This window comes from Micromesistius poutassou (assembly GCF_964030765.1).
Source record: "Micromesistius poutassou genome assembly, chromosome: 21".
Lineage (NCBI taxonomy): Eukaryota > Metazoa > Chordata > Actinopteri > Gadiformes > Gadidae > Micromesistius > Micromesistius poutassou.
Genome location: NC_140291.1, coordinates 10,405,519 through 10,420,094, shown reverse-complemented (window position 1 = coordinate 10,420,094; position 14,576 = coordinate 10,405,519). Strand labels below are relative to the sequence as shown.

The following is a 14,576-nucleotide window of genomic DNA, read 5'->3' as shown; positions in this document are numbered from 1 at the left end:
CAAAGTATGAAATGGGATTCTTCGCTTATATAATTTTTCTCTGCCTCCACCTTTCTTTCTTTCTTTCCTTCTTTCTGTTTCCCTCCCTTCTTCAAACTGCTCATTTGGTCTGAACAAGGGTGCTGTTTCTTAACACCATGGTGGGTGTATTTCACAATATCTCCAGCCGACCTCTGGTAGCCTCGGGGCTGCTAGCGCTGTTCTCTTAATGGACTGCTTCTCCCAGGCGTGGTCATGGTCGGGGAACCACGCGCAGAGCTCTCGTTAATGTTGCTCTTTTTTTCATTTACCAGAACCATTACGGACGCGTATTGTGTTCCCAAACGGATCCATGATTGATGTTATGGGGGGAGGTTTATGCTTGTGTATGGGCAGTTTTTTTTTTTTTTTTTTTTACTTTGCAATAGAACCAGAATATATGTAGAAGTCCAGTGAATGTAGGCATGTACCGTAATGCTGTACCCTTCAATGATGTTTCTGCGGCGACAATCCATACCCACATGACATGGTAACCTCCTTTTGATTGGTCAGTGAGTTGACCTGCTGTGTGCATGTGTATGTGTGTGTGTGTGTGTGTGTGTGTGTGTGTGTGTGTATACCACTGCTATAGTGGCTGGGTCTTAGTTTAGGGCAGTGAGGTGTGGACAGGCCACGCTATTGAAAGTTGCCCCCTGCTGGTCGTTTTGAGACATTACATTACAAACTATACAATTGGCCAGGGTGATATACAATCAGATCTATATATATAGAGCGTGTCCAGCATCTACACTTAAGATGTTATCATAACTTCTATCATTTTCAATCTAAGTTAGTTCCTTCCTCTTTTTTGTGTATGGGTGTGTGTGTCTGTGTGTGTGCCTACCTATCTGTCAATGTGGCAGTCCTATCAGCACAATCAGCTATAGATATGTGCATAAGTCACAGGGAAACACACACATACACACACACACACACACACACACACACACACACACACACACACACACACAGACACAATGTATGTGTGTGTGTTTGTTCGTCAGGTAAAACCAACAAGGGAAGGAAGCAATAGTGTCAGACCTGTCCACACAATTGGGCGAGGACTAAAATAGTGAAAGGACCAGATAGGCAGGTCTCAGACAGTACCGACAGTCACCCTTCTTCCTTCCTCCCGCCCACCACTATCTCTCTCTTTCTCTTTCTCTCTCTCTCTCTCTCTCTCGCTCTCTATCTCTCGCTCTCTCTCTCTCTCATCATCCTCCTTCTCTCCTCTCCCTGACTCGGTGCACCCCAGACTGAGGCCAGTCTGCAGGGTCCACTCCCACCAACAGCAGGGGGCATGTGGAAGAGAAAGCTGCACATCACCCGTACCAAAGCCTCCATCAAGAAACGCACGGCTCTGTAAGTCCTGGTGGTGCAACCACCAGACCCTTCTCTGTCGCTCTGGTCCTCACGGTGGTACTAACTCCATGGACCATGTAGCTGTTGTCTGATTTTTGCGGGCGGCTCGGAAGGAGTTGACTCTGTAAGCGTTGTGGACGATGGATGATGTTGTTACAGTGCCGTCAGAGAGATAGGGCAGTAAGCTGTGTGTGGTTAGGAGTTAGGAGCTGTCTCCTGTCTTCTCCCTTTGAGGGAACGTATTCTACAAATGCAAGTGTGAGTACAGTGTTGTTTATACTCTGTTGGTTAAAATTTTATTTTATCATTTGTAATGGCAAGGATTACAATGTCGGGATATTCTTATTTTTTTAACATTATTATATTCTTATAATATTAGTATATTAAACTTTATTTAGCAGGTTAGTCCCAAATCAAAGAAATGCACACTTGGGATCTCAATGAGCCCGGGGCGGTGAGGACATCCGTAAGTCCGGAAATCCAAGTGAAAGGATTTGTTCTTCTTCACTCATGTCAGTATGCGTTGGTTCCTACCGGTTTACATGAATTCACCGGTGGTCTCTCATAAACATACTCTCAGTTACTTGTGGCAAAATATTTTTTCCTTCACTGTGTCATGTTTACCAAAGATGCATGTTTACCAAAGATGTTCTGCATATCTAAATCAAAAACACTCTACAGAAATGGTCTACCCCTGTCAGGGAGTGCCGGACTTGGGATGTAAATAGCAGTAAATGTATCTGGTTACCGTATTGACAGGTTGTATTAGGATGGGCTTGGTTTGCATCGTGTGGAAGCTTCGGCTTTCAGGGGAAACTCCCTTACCCTGATTCCTCTTTTGTCACCTTTCAGGACGCCTCCCTCTAGCATGTTGTGCTTGTTTTTTAAGGCAAGGCAAGGCAACTTTATTTATATAGCACTTTTCATACACAAGGCAGACTCAAAGTGCTTCACATATAAACATTGTCATACAATAAAATAAAATAATAGATAAGTAAAAAGTAAAATATATAGAAAATAAAGGCAAAGTTTAAAAAAACATTTTAGAAAGGCAAAGTAAAAAAATAAATGCATTTTAGAAAGTGAGAAAATAAAAGGCAAAGTTACTAATAAAATAAAAAATAGAAGTCTTCAGTCTTGTTTTAAAAGCTGTCAGAGTTGGGGCTTCAGAGTCGTCTTCATTTAGTTGAAGGAAATTTTGGCACATCCAGTCTTTGACTTGCTCAATGCACTGGCACAACAGATCTATGGGCTGATAGTCATTTGGTGATAGCGATACATAGATTTGCGTGTCATCAGCATAGCAGTGATGGTCAATATTGTTATTTTTCATGATTTGCCCTAGTGGGAGCATGTAGATGTTGAATAGAGAGGGTCCTAAGATCGAACCTTGTGGGACTCCACACGTCATGTTTGTTGATTCTGAAACAAAGTCACCAATGGAAACAAAGTAGTTCCTATTTTGTAGGTAGGACCTAAACCAATTTAAGACTGTGCCTGAAAACCCCACCAAGTTTTCTAATCTGTCCAAAAGTATTGTATGGTCTACAGTGTCAAATGCAGCACTGAGGTCTAGTAGCATTAGTATTGAGATTTTGCCAGAGTCTGAGTTAAGACGGATGTCGACAACTTTAATAAGGGAGGTCTCGTGCTGTGAAGGGGTCGAAATCCGGATTGGAAGATGTCATAGCAACCAGTTGATGCCAGGAAGTCACTAAGTAGCTGGAGGACAACTTTCTCAATGATTTTACTTATGAAGGATAGATTTGATATTGGTCTGTAGTTGTTAATAATAGAGGCATCTAGGCTCCGCTTTTTTAAAAGGGGTTTGATAGCTGCAGTTTTTAAAGCTTTTTAGTTGTTTTTTTCTGCAGTTTTTTTAGGCGTAAGGGTCCTCAGCTTTCAGCTCACAGGCTGCTCAGTCTGGAATCCAGGGTCAGTTATAAACGGTATGATTTTGTCTTAGGAAGTGAATATAACCAGAGCCCGTCTACGGAGAGCCTTGGCACTCTCTATTGAGCCCCATTGTATCGAACTTGGTTGCAGTTCCATTCGAATTCCACTGGGGGGATCGCATGAGTGCAGATTGAATGGGGGTCTATGGGACTAGACGGGTAATGTATCTCTTTCACCTGCTTGTCGTTGAAATATCGCAGATTTTATTGTAGATTCCGCAAGTTCAATATAGATTATAGTTCAAAAGTCGAATGATTGAGTTCTTATGTCCTTTCGATTTCTTACAGTTTGGGCCGTACACGCGAGTATTCTGATAATGAATGCTGATTGGTCAGGGACGGACTTGCGACTGATTACAACCAGAGACCCCTCTTGATGGCATCTGAAGCTGAAGCAGAATCAGAAACATTAAGGAGGACTTTCCGTCAAAGTTAATTGTTATATATTATATGTATATATATATATATATATATATATATATATATACATATATATGCATATATATAGAATATATATATATTATATATATACATATATATATATATATAATATATATATATTATATATGCGGAAGTGCCAAAGTGACTCAGAACTTGCCGTACAGCAGGACTGGCAGTGACGTCATCATCTTTTTGAACAGATTTTTAGAACAGATAAGTGAACTTAAAAAATGCAATATTCAGCTGAGTGTATTATCTTAGCCCCCCCTTTTGAATGTCACTTTACTTGACAAAAAATTACACCCTGAGAAACGTGGAATTTGAGGGTGAAACCCCGTCGACTCCCATTCATTCTGCACTCACTGCTGTCTCTAATGTAGTGCTGTGTTTGAATAGACTCCTGTCTGTAGTGTAGGGCTGTGTTTGAATAGACTGCGGTCTGTAGTGTAGGGCTGTGTTTTGATGGACTGCTCTCTTGTCCTGGTCCCTCTTGTCAAATAGCTGCTCAATCTGGCTGGTTGATGGTTAACTAGAAGATGAGATCCAGTTCATTGTCAATACAAAAGAATGTCACCCGAATGTTTATCTCTCTGCTTGTCTCTCTGCAAGTTGAACATGTTATCCATGATTCTGTATGATGGTGAATGGTGTATGGAAGCTGACTCTAATTCTTTCCTTCAGGCCATTACAAACAGAGAGAAATAATGGTTGTAAATGTAGTGAGAGCTTTGATTCATACACCATCCACACACACACACACACACACACATGCACCATCACACATGCACACAAACAATCACGCACATGCACAAACACAAATGCACACACACACACACACACACACACACACACACACACACACACACACACACACACACACACACACACACACACACACACACACACACACTTTGTCATGTGATTGAATAGATTTCACACACTTAGAAGATGACAGAATGCTGCTGATATTTTAACAGAGGTTATTGTTATCATGTGAGGTATTCACAACAAGGATTTCATCAGTATTTACGATAAGCCTGTGGTATTTTTCCCATTGATTTGTTCAATATAAACACTGCTCAAGGCATTGTTACCAATTTACAAAGATACAAAAATCCTGTCATGTTGACCAGTGTTTTCCGGAGAGTGTCACTAGGACCTAAATTCACCCAGAATGTACACTTTTAATATAGTTCAAAGGGATCACAACCGGAAATGTACGCTATGCTACATTTTATTAAGGGCAAGGCAAACCCGCTACTTTAGTTTAGGAGGACCCCATGATCACAAGAAGAAACTGACAATAACAAATTCCCAAATTCACTAAGTGTTAGTATATTAATATCGTTAACACTCTAATTTTTCCAAACACACCACATTTTCACTTCCAAGAGATAGCATAATAAACCATTCCAATTATTAAAAATGACCAGGGGGCATGTACAGCTAAATCAATCTGCAAAGCAATTCACCCCCCCGGCTTAGTTTTGTGGAATGAGCTATGCCGCCCATTTACCACATTCATAACTTACTTAATGTCGCTTGTCTTAACTGCTTTTCTAACCCATTTTGTCCTTTCTCTGCTTATTTCTCCCTCAGGGCTGAAAAAACTGAAGTATTAAGTGAAGATCTTCTACAGGTAAAAACAATAGCTTTGTGCTTTCTATTTTCTTATGAAACCCCTACCAATGAATTATGGGTCATTGCCCTACCATCAAAGACCTCAATCAGCCAATGAGCATTTAGCCTGGCCACAAAGCAGCCCAATTGGACGACCTGCAATGACCCAACTGTATCTGGTTCCTGAAAGAAAGAATATCTGACCAAAAACACAAGATGTTTCGCAGAGCAAAATTAATATCTCTGAGTACCCAAGTAGAAACAATCACACGTCTTACATCACATTACATACTCAGCAGCAGCTTCAGATATACTACTGAAAAAATACGCATGTGATAATATCCATGATCAGACCCTCCACCCTGTGTGACCCCTATATGACCCCTATGTGACCCCTGTCTGACCTTAACACATTCCAGTTCTCTCTGCCCTCCTACCGGAAACATTGCAACGCTGCGTGTACGCCTAGCCCGGTCCCCGGCTGTAGGTTAGGGTAGGGATGCAGTGCCTGAAGACATGTGACAGCCAGGCCATGCCAGACGCTGTCTAGTCAAACCAATAGGTTTATTGATCCGTTGGGTCACTAGGATTATCGATCTGTGGATCTGTCCCTTTTTCCCTCAATTGTAAAAAAATATATTTTCGGTGTGTCTTTTAGTTAATCCATATACATTTAACCCTTTATAATATAATATAATATTTCTTTATAATATAAATTTTATGACACATTTTTCTTATAATCAGCAAGAATTAAAGCATTTTTAATGCATGGTTGATCAAAACTCATTCTAATGCTACATTTGTCGATTACATTTGTCATCATACACACTGCACACTTGATCTCCGAGCAGACAGATGAAGCCTTCTATCGCATCAGTTCCCCTGTTCTCCAGAATGGACAGTCTGAGAAGTCCTGTTGGAGGACAGTGTGGTCTGTGGGGCGGCACATGGGAGGAGCTCTTTTCAATGATCAGACTTCTTTGACTGAAACGGCCCACTTCTGAGTGCAGTCTTTAAGATAGCTTTCAAAGTAAATTCAGGCTATTGGTATTGTAGCTTATTGGTCCCATAATGCTGGACCTATCTTCACGTCAGCTTGTACTGTGTGTACTGGAAACAGCTTTAGAGACGAATATGAATCTCACAGAATGGGTGCCTTGGATATCAATATGTTTTGGTCCCTCCCTCTCTCATGAGATTCACCTTTCTGCATATTGAGCCCTCAAGTGTGTGTCTACTTGTGTGTGTTTTTGTGTGTGTGTGTGTGTGTGTGTGTGTGTGTGTGTGTGTGTGCATGTGTATGTGTGGGTGCCTGTTTGTGCTTGTGTGTGTGTGTGTATGAAGGTGGAGAAGCGTCTGGAGCTGGTCAAGCAGGTGTCCCACAGCACCCACAAGAAGCTGACTGCCTGTCTGCAGGGCCAGCAGGGCGTGGAGGTAGAGAAGAAGTCTGTCAGATCCCCCTCGGTAGGACACACACTCACACACACACACACACACACACACACACACACATACACACATACAGACACACACACACACATACGCACACACAGACACATACGCACACACAGACACAGACACACACACACAGACACACACACACACATACATGCACACAAACACACACACATACACATACATATACACATATATAGGTGTACACACTAACAGGCACACACACACTTGCATTCACACACACACACACACACACACACACACACATGCATATACACACACACACAATTGGGAGTGTCCACCCAGATGCATGATGGATAGCCTACCAGTTGGTACATTCCACTGCAGAAGCTGGTAGCCTGAGCACGTATTAATCATCTACCAATGCATATTAATGTTTTCTTAATGATTATTTCATCATTAACTAAAGGCTTATAAATTACTTTAATTTATAGTGTTACCATAACTTGTTGTTGCATGTTGTTATTTATCTTCCTGTGTTTTGTAATGTGGTCATTCATCAAACTAATTTTCTGTAACAGCTGATGGACAATAATGTTTTATTCTCCTCTCATCTACTTGTTTGTGTGTGTGTGTGTGTGTGTGTGTGTGTGTGTGTGTGTTGTTCTCTTATCCTTAGAAAAAGCTACCCCTCACGACACTAGCACAATGTATGGTGGAAGGGGCTGCGGTGCTGGGAGACGAATCCCTATTAGGGTGAGTAAATACACATACATACACACACACACGCACACACACACACCTACACACACACACACACACACACACACACACACACACACACACACACACACACACACACACACACACACACACACACACACAAACACACATACACACATGCACACACACACTCATATCACATGTTTTAATCAATTGTGCTGCTTTGATTAATGTGGCTCATTAGTGGTGTGATTTGTTGAAGTCACTGACATGGAATGGAATGCCATTCATCCCAGGAAACAGTGCTGCTGTTTACCCAAGTTTCCAATCAGTGAACTCCTCACGTTAATGGGAGACGTAGCCATCTTATTAATTATTAAATGAATGTCACCTGCACTGAAAATATTCACAACATGTACATAAGTCATTACATAAATGTTAATATAATATTATCATCATATACAGTATATATATCAGCTTACTCCATTTTTCAAATCAATAAATCATAAATTCCAGCAGGGACTTTTTTTTATTAAAGGACAATTCCGGTATTTTGAACATTGAGCCCTCTTTCTGGTTTGTCTAGGATGAAGTAGAGTGGTTGACACTGAAATTTTGACTATTGGTCCTGTCTTGGGTATTTGGCTCATTTCAAATCACCCCTGCCTGCTTCATAATGGCTGTCTATGGACATTCACAAACCTGTCCTTAAAACAACCCTCAACATTTGTTTTCAGAAATGTGCAACTCACCGAGTGGTTAGTGGTGTTCGTTGATGTTCCAAATCAAATATCGTAGCGAAATACAGTTTTTGTCGTGTTTTATTTGGCATTTTGTAAATCCCATTGAAACCAAACTGGACCGGAACCGGAAACGGAAATGGGGCTGTTTACGTTTGGTTGTAGTCTTTTGCTCAGTTCTTTGTATCAACAGTAGGGCTAGAACCGAACGAAAAGACTACAACCAGCCCCCCTTTCCATTTACGGTCAACGAGCAATGAGTCTTCCAACAGAAATCAATGGATTTACAAAATGCCAAATAAAACACGACAAAAACTGTATTTTGCTACAATACTTGATTTGGAACATCAACGAACACCACTAACCACTCGGTGAGTTGCAAATTTCTTAAAACAAACGTTTAGGGTTGTTTTAAGGACAGGTTTGTGAATGCCCATAGAAAGCCATTCTGAAGCAGGCAGGGGCGATTTGAAATTAGCCAGAGACAGCCAGAGAGGTGTCAACACCTCTATTTCATCCTAGACAAACCAGAAAGGGGGCTCAATGTTCAAAATACCGGAATTGTCCTATAGTTAATAAAACTATTTATGCTCCATGTGAATTTTCTCAGTGAATTGTCCAGGGCTCGACCGCCAACGATGCATTCGATAGTCATTTATACCAGAGAGCCACTGGCCCTGATGATTGGCTCAGCTAAATAATCATTTGGAAATGATTTAGTTTGAACGAGCCCATTATGTCTGCCCAGCTGGTGCTGTTGGTCTCTGATGAGATGTACTGCTGACAAATGCTGCTGTTACAACAGCTAAGTAAAAAAAAGCAGTGCCTGTCAATCGTGTCTCCCCGATCGATCTCCTAAACACACCCCATACCGCAAAGTACACGATAAAACCAGCCAAACTACGACTTTCACAAATACTACTTTAGTTAATGCTACATCTCCCACAGCCCCTTAAAAGGAACACACAAAAAAAACATATACAGTGCTGAATGAACAAGAGGAAATGAAACGCTGTGTGTGATTGGCTGCTTTTACAGGAAGATGCTGAAGCTGTGTGGCGAGACACAGGACAAGCTGGCTCAGGAGCTGATCCAGTTTGAGGTCACCATCGAGAGGGACGTGATAGAGCCCCTGTACGACCTGGCTGAGGTACGATAACCACTCCACCATGACCCTTATGGTGCGTTCCAGGCAACCCGTAACTCGTGATTTCACGACCTTCTACCCGTGAAAGTGCTCTGGAACGGCAGTCAAACTCGTAACTCACGACCCGTGAACTCGTGTCTGAGCGATGTACTCCCAGTTCGTTTTTCGACGTCACAAACATAAATAACAATGGCTTCCCAAAGTCTCGCACAAAAACACAAATGCTGCACGGTCGGCCATGTCGATTTGTCAGTTAACTTTAACGGTTTATTTTTTGTTATCTTCGCACGCAGAACGTCTTTGCACCAGCAATCCAAGCTCTGCTCGTGTAAGTGAAGTGAGGTTTCCATAAAAGTCATTGCACTCGAGCAGGTCTGGCTTGCTGGCGCGGACACCATCAAAACCGCCAGAGCCGCAGGTTTGTTTGTTTGTTTGTTAGTCGTGACTTGCCTGGAACGCTAACAAGTCGTGAGTATGAAGTCGTGAAATCACGAGTTACGGGTTGCCTGGAACGCACCATTAGTATCCACCTGCTGTCCTGCAAGCGGCCATCGGTTCTAAACACTCGCTGGGTGATGGAACTGAATACAGAATTAGTGCCATCACAAAGCTGATGTTCAGAACCAAGATGGTTCTAAACACTAGCTGGCTGATGAAACTAAATCTGTTCAGAATCAAGATGGTTCTAAACACTAGCTAGGTGATGGAACTGAATACAGAATTAGTGCCATCACAAAGCTGATGTTCAGGACCAAGATGGTTCTAAACACTAGCTGGCTGATGAAACTAAATCTGTTCAGAATCAAGATGGTTCTAAACACTAGCTAGGTGATGGAACTGAATACAGAATTAGTGCCATCACAAAGTTGATATTCAGAACCAAGATGGCCGCTAGGTGACTGAGCCGTGTTGTCCACGGGGAGAGGGAGAGGGGTGTGGTATAATTCATTTCCAGTCTGTTAGATTAATTGTTAATTAAATGTTGTTTAATCAACAGAAGAGAGAACATAGGAAGGTCACTGCTTTTATCTGATGAACTCGTGCTTGACCTATTGATTGGATTTTGGGTTGGTCAAAGTATGTTGCATAAATCATCACAAAGCATATATTATACAATATTCAAGATGCTATTGTAGTAGCTATATATGACACATTTAAAGTGGCTTCTTTGTTGCCGATACTTGAATTTCCTTCGGGATCAATAAAGTATGTATCTATTGATCTACCTATCTCCACTAGTAAGATATGAAGTTTATGTTCTCACCATAACTTAGACAAGGATTTTAACTCAAACCTTCTCTAGACACACTGTATCGCAGGCTCCAAACAACACATAACGCTTGTGTTTGGAGATATTCTTTTAGTTCACACATTATTAAACCGAACCCAGTCAATACACACCTGTTTTCTTCTTGAGAATGACCCGATCAGAGCTGATCCACGCCTCTGACAATACATTCACACAGAGCAACAACTATGATGTATAAACTGACCTCTTGTCTTTCTCCTGCTGTGTGTTCCATCTCGTCTTGTTTCTCCCAGGTGGAAATACCAAACATCCAGAAACAAAGGAAACATTTAGCTAAATTAGTCTTGGACATGGACTCTGCACGCACAAGGTAAGCCTGTGTGTGTGTGTGTGTGTGTGTGTGTGTGTGTGTGTGTGTGTGTGTGTGTGTGTGTGTGTGTGTGTGTGTGTGTGTGTCTGTCTGTCTGTCTGTGTGTGGGCGATAGAGTTGTGTGTAAAGTTGGGAGAGGGGACTTAAAGAGACTTTGTTGTGGTCCTGCAGAGAGAGAAACTTAATCCTCTGTGAGGGAATTCCTCTGCACACGTTCCCACTAAATGTCACAAGGGTTTGATTGCACAAAAATGTACACACACACACACACACACACACACACACACACACCCACACACACACACACACACACACATTTAAGGCATCCAGGAAACAGGACATTGATCTGTTGATATGGATTGCTGTGAAGATCCTGCTTCTGTTTTGTGCAATTATCAGTGACTCTACAATACACAAATATACCACAAATCCTTGTTCCACTCAGGAACGTCCTATTCCAGAGCGATGCGTTGTGCAACCAGTACAAAACACAGGCAGCACAAAACTTGTCATGTCACTTAGATGTAATTGTTGTCATGTTAGGTCATTCACAAAAATTATCCCAATTCTCAGTAGCACTAAGCAAACATATTTGCCTCCCTCTAATCTCTCTGCTGGCCTGCAGGGTCATCCAGTACTCACACTATTCAGATGACATCTGGCCCCCGGGCTGCGTCTCCATGGTTTCTATAGGGCGTGTTGACCCAGCGATCCTCTCACTGATCCTGGCTCAGTGGTTGGATGGTTGCCTTGGAGGAAACCAATTTGGTTCCAACGCCACATTCTGTTAGCACCTTCAAATTGCCAGGTTCTTGTTCTTGTTCTTGTTGTTTATAGCAAATTGTTTGGTGCTTCAGAGCCGGTACCAGCACTTGAGGAGTGAGCGTTAGATATACGGCCGAGCACTTGTTTCTCGCCGAGGAGAGAACCGGGAAGAGGAGTCGTGGTGACATAGTGCTCCTGAATCAGGCTTGAATAACAAAACCAGTGTTTGCAGGGAACCGTGATTAATAAGATAAGAGCTCATCATAAATCTGAATTTAATTTCCCCTAACGAGTTCTGCGGTCGGCCTTTGTATAGAAAAGGGTTGTGGAGGGAAGGACAGATGGACGCAAGGACGGGAAAAGGTGATTGAAGCTGATTGGACAGAGAAGGTGTGAGAGAGTGAGAGAGAGATAGGGAGAGAGTTGGAGACAGAGAGAGTGAGAGACAAAGTGAGTGTGAGAGATGGAGGGAGAGAGCGAGTGAGTTAAAGAGTGAGCTAAATAGTGTGTGAGAGATGGAGGGAGAGAGTGAGAGAAGGGAGTGAGAGAGATAGGGAGACAGTGGGGGACAGAGAGAGTGGGATAAATATGAGACAGAGAGAGAGAGAGACAGAGTATGTGTGAGAGATGAAGGGAGAGAGGGAGAGTGAGAGAAGGGAGTGGGAGAGAGATAGGGGAAGAGAGTGAGAGACAGAGAGAGATGGAGAGACAGAGAGAGAGTAAGAGACAGTTTGTGTGAGGGATGGAGCGAGAGAGAGTTAGACTGAAAGAGTGAGAGAAGGGAGTGAGAGAGAGAGAGATGACAAGGTGGTCATGGCAAAGTGGCTGAGGAAGACTGAGTTTCGGCTGAACAACAGGATAGAGCTTTAATGAGACAAGCAGAGCTGGAGGGAGAGAGAGACGAAGAAAGTAAGGTATAATGATGTCAGGGAGTCTAGTGGAGGAAAAAAGGGCAAAAGGTTGATCATTAAAAACGGTCGGTGGACAGGTACCCAGACTGGTACCTGTCGAGCTGAATTAGGTCAGAAATAGAAGGAGACAATTCAATTAATGGAATATCTTGAGGGCTTTGGAGAGGAGTGTTATCAGCCCACACTGTGCCTGGGCGGCCAAACCAGACTTTATGTGATAAAAACCTATAAAAAGATACTCAGCTTGAATGATGGCCCTTATTAATCAGAACCTTCTCCAGGGAACCAGGTGATGTGATGTGATGGACTGGCTGGTCAGGCTGTGGAGGACAACAGGGCCAAATCGGTTCATGATGACAATGGGGGAGAGAGCTACACTAGACTGATCGAATGATTAACTAACTGGCTGATGGACCGGATCACTGGTTAATGAATTGGTTGAGCAATTAAATGTTTGATTGGGGGATATCCTAATGTAATATTGATTGATTCCTTGATGATTGATTGATTGATTGATTGGTTGGTTGACTGGTTGACTGACTGGCTGTCTGTCTGGCTGGCTGAATTTGATAGATGATGAATACTTTAATTATTGACTGTAACTCAATTGATTAATTTTGGTTAATTTGATGTTGATCAAGTGTTTCACATGCAGAGGTAAGATCTGAAGCAACCTGAGAAACACCCAGCACTGTTCCTCTCTGTGAAACAGACTGGGGGGGGGGGGTTCCTTGAGCTCAATAAAGGGTGATTACATTCGCTCGCCTTTTCAACCTTGTTTACCTGCAGCGTACACATGTCTCTCTCATGTCAACCCTCGAGAATCCCGCTCCTTTAAATTTATGGAAAATACAACGGTTGGCAGAATAAGCAGAATAAACTTTGAGTGTGTGTTTATGTGTGTGTGTGTGTGTGTGTGTGTGTGTGTTTTTGTGTGTGTTTGTGTGGGTTGTTCCCTGAAGAGACGTGGCAGGCAGATTTCCTCAGCAGACCTTGCGGGAACAGATCTGCAGTCAGAGTTCTGCCTCTTCTTCAGTCAGTGTGGACCCTCGTGGGGATTGTCTCCTTCTCAAGCTGAACGGCTCTCGGTTTTCTACACACACATAAATCCCGATTCATTTCCCACGTGTTCCTTTAAGTCGATTTCCGCATCAAGGACTTAGCCTTTTGAAACTTATTCCATTCCTCCGCATAAGTTTTGTAAGTTTTTGTGTTTCTTCTTCTAGGTATGTCTCTTTTCTGTAGCCTGCAGTGAGAGTCTCTGCAGCAGTGGAAACTCTTTCACCAGAGAAGTTTGAGAAAGACCCTCTGCATGCTCTCAGAATGCCCAATGCTCTCAAGAGGCAAAATACATTTGTGAAGCTGTATCATGCTGTGCGGAGTGCAGTTGAAACCCTGAAAGTTCCTGCAGACTTAAAAGACAAAAAGAGTCACATGTGTGCCAGTGACATCTGTGTTGTGATCGCTGGCAGGCTCACTTTAGATGCAGAAGAGGTTCAAAGTGCATCAGAATGCGTCGCTTGCACGGCTGGAGGTCTGTTCCTCTAGGGATGTTTCCACTCCCGCTCTTCTCCGTCAAATCTTTTTTCAATTTTGGTCGCAAATGACGCAGATTCGCCACATTTGTGGCCGTGCCAATCCTATTTTCTTTGAAGGACATGGAAGAAGGCAGTCGATCCCTGCTTCAGACATCAGGTTCTGTATTGGCTCTGTCATGGCATCGGGACGGGTACCGCTTTTCAACACAGTCGTACTGATGTGATTGTCCTGTGTCCTGAGTTGCCGGGTTGATGAAGGTACATCAAGCCCCCCTGCTGATCAGTGAGACAGCAGGGGTCTGAGGCGGATCTTTATTCATA

General features: G+C 42.7%; 1 protein-coding gene across 1 annotated transcript in view; it reads left to right on the top strand.

Annotated features, from left to right (window-relative positions):
- Positions 1–14,576, top strand: part of LOC311366416 (rho GTPase-activating protein 44-like) — a 67,054-nt gene that overhangs the window by 32,007 nt on the left and 20,471 nt on the right. The window contains 5 exon segments of the mRNA XM_084485206.1: positions 5,376–5,415; positions 6,741–6,860; positions 7,492–7,568; positions 9,314–9,425; positions 10,965–11,041. Coding sequence (XP_084341332.1) covers positions 5,376–5,415; positions 6,741–6,860; positions 7,492–7,568; positions 9,314–9,425; positions 10,965–11,041 — 426 coding nt within the window.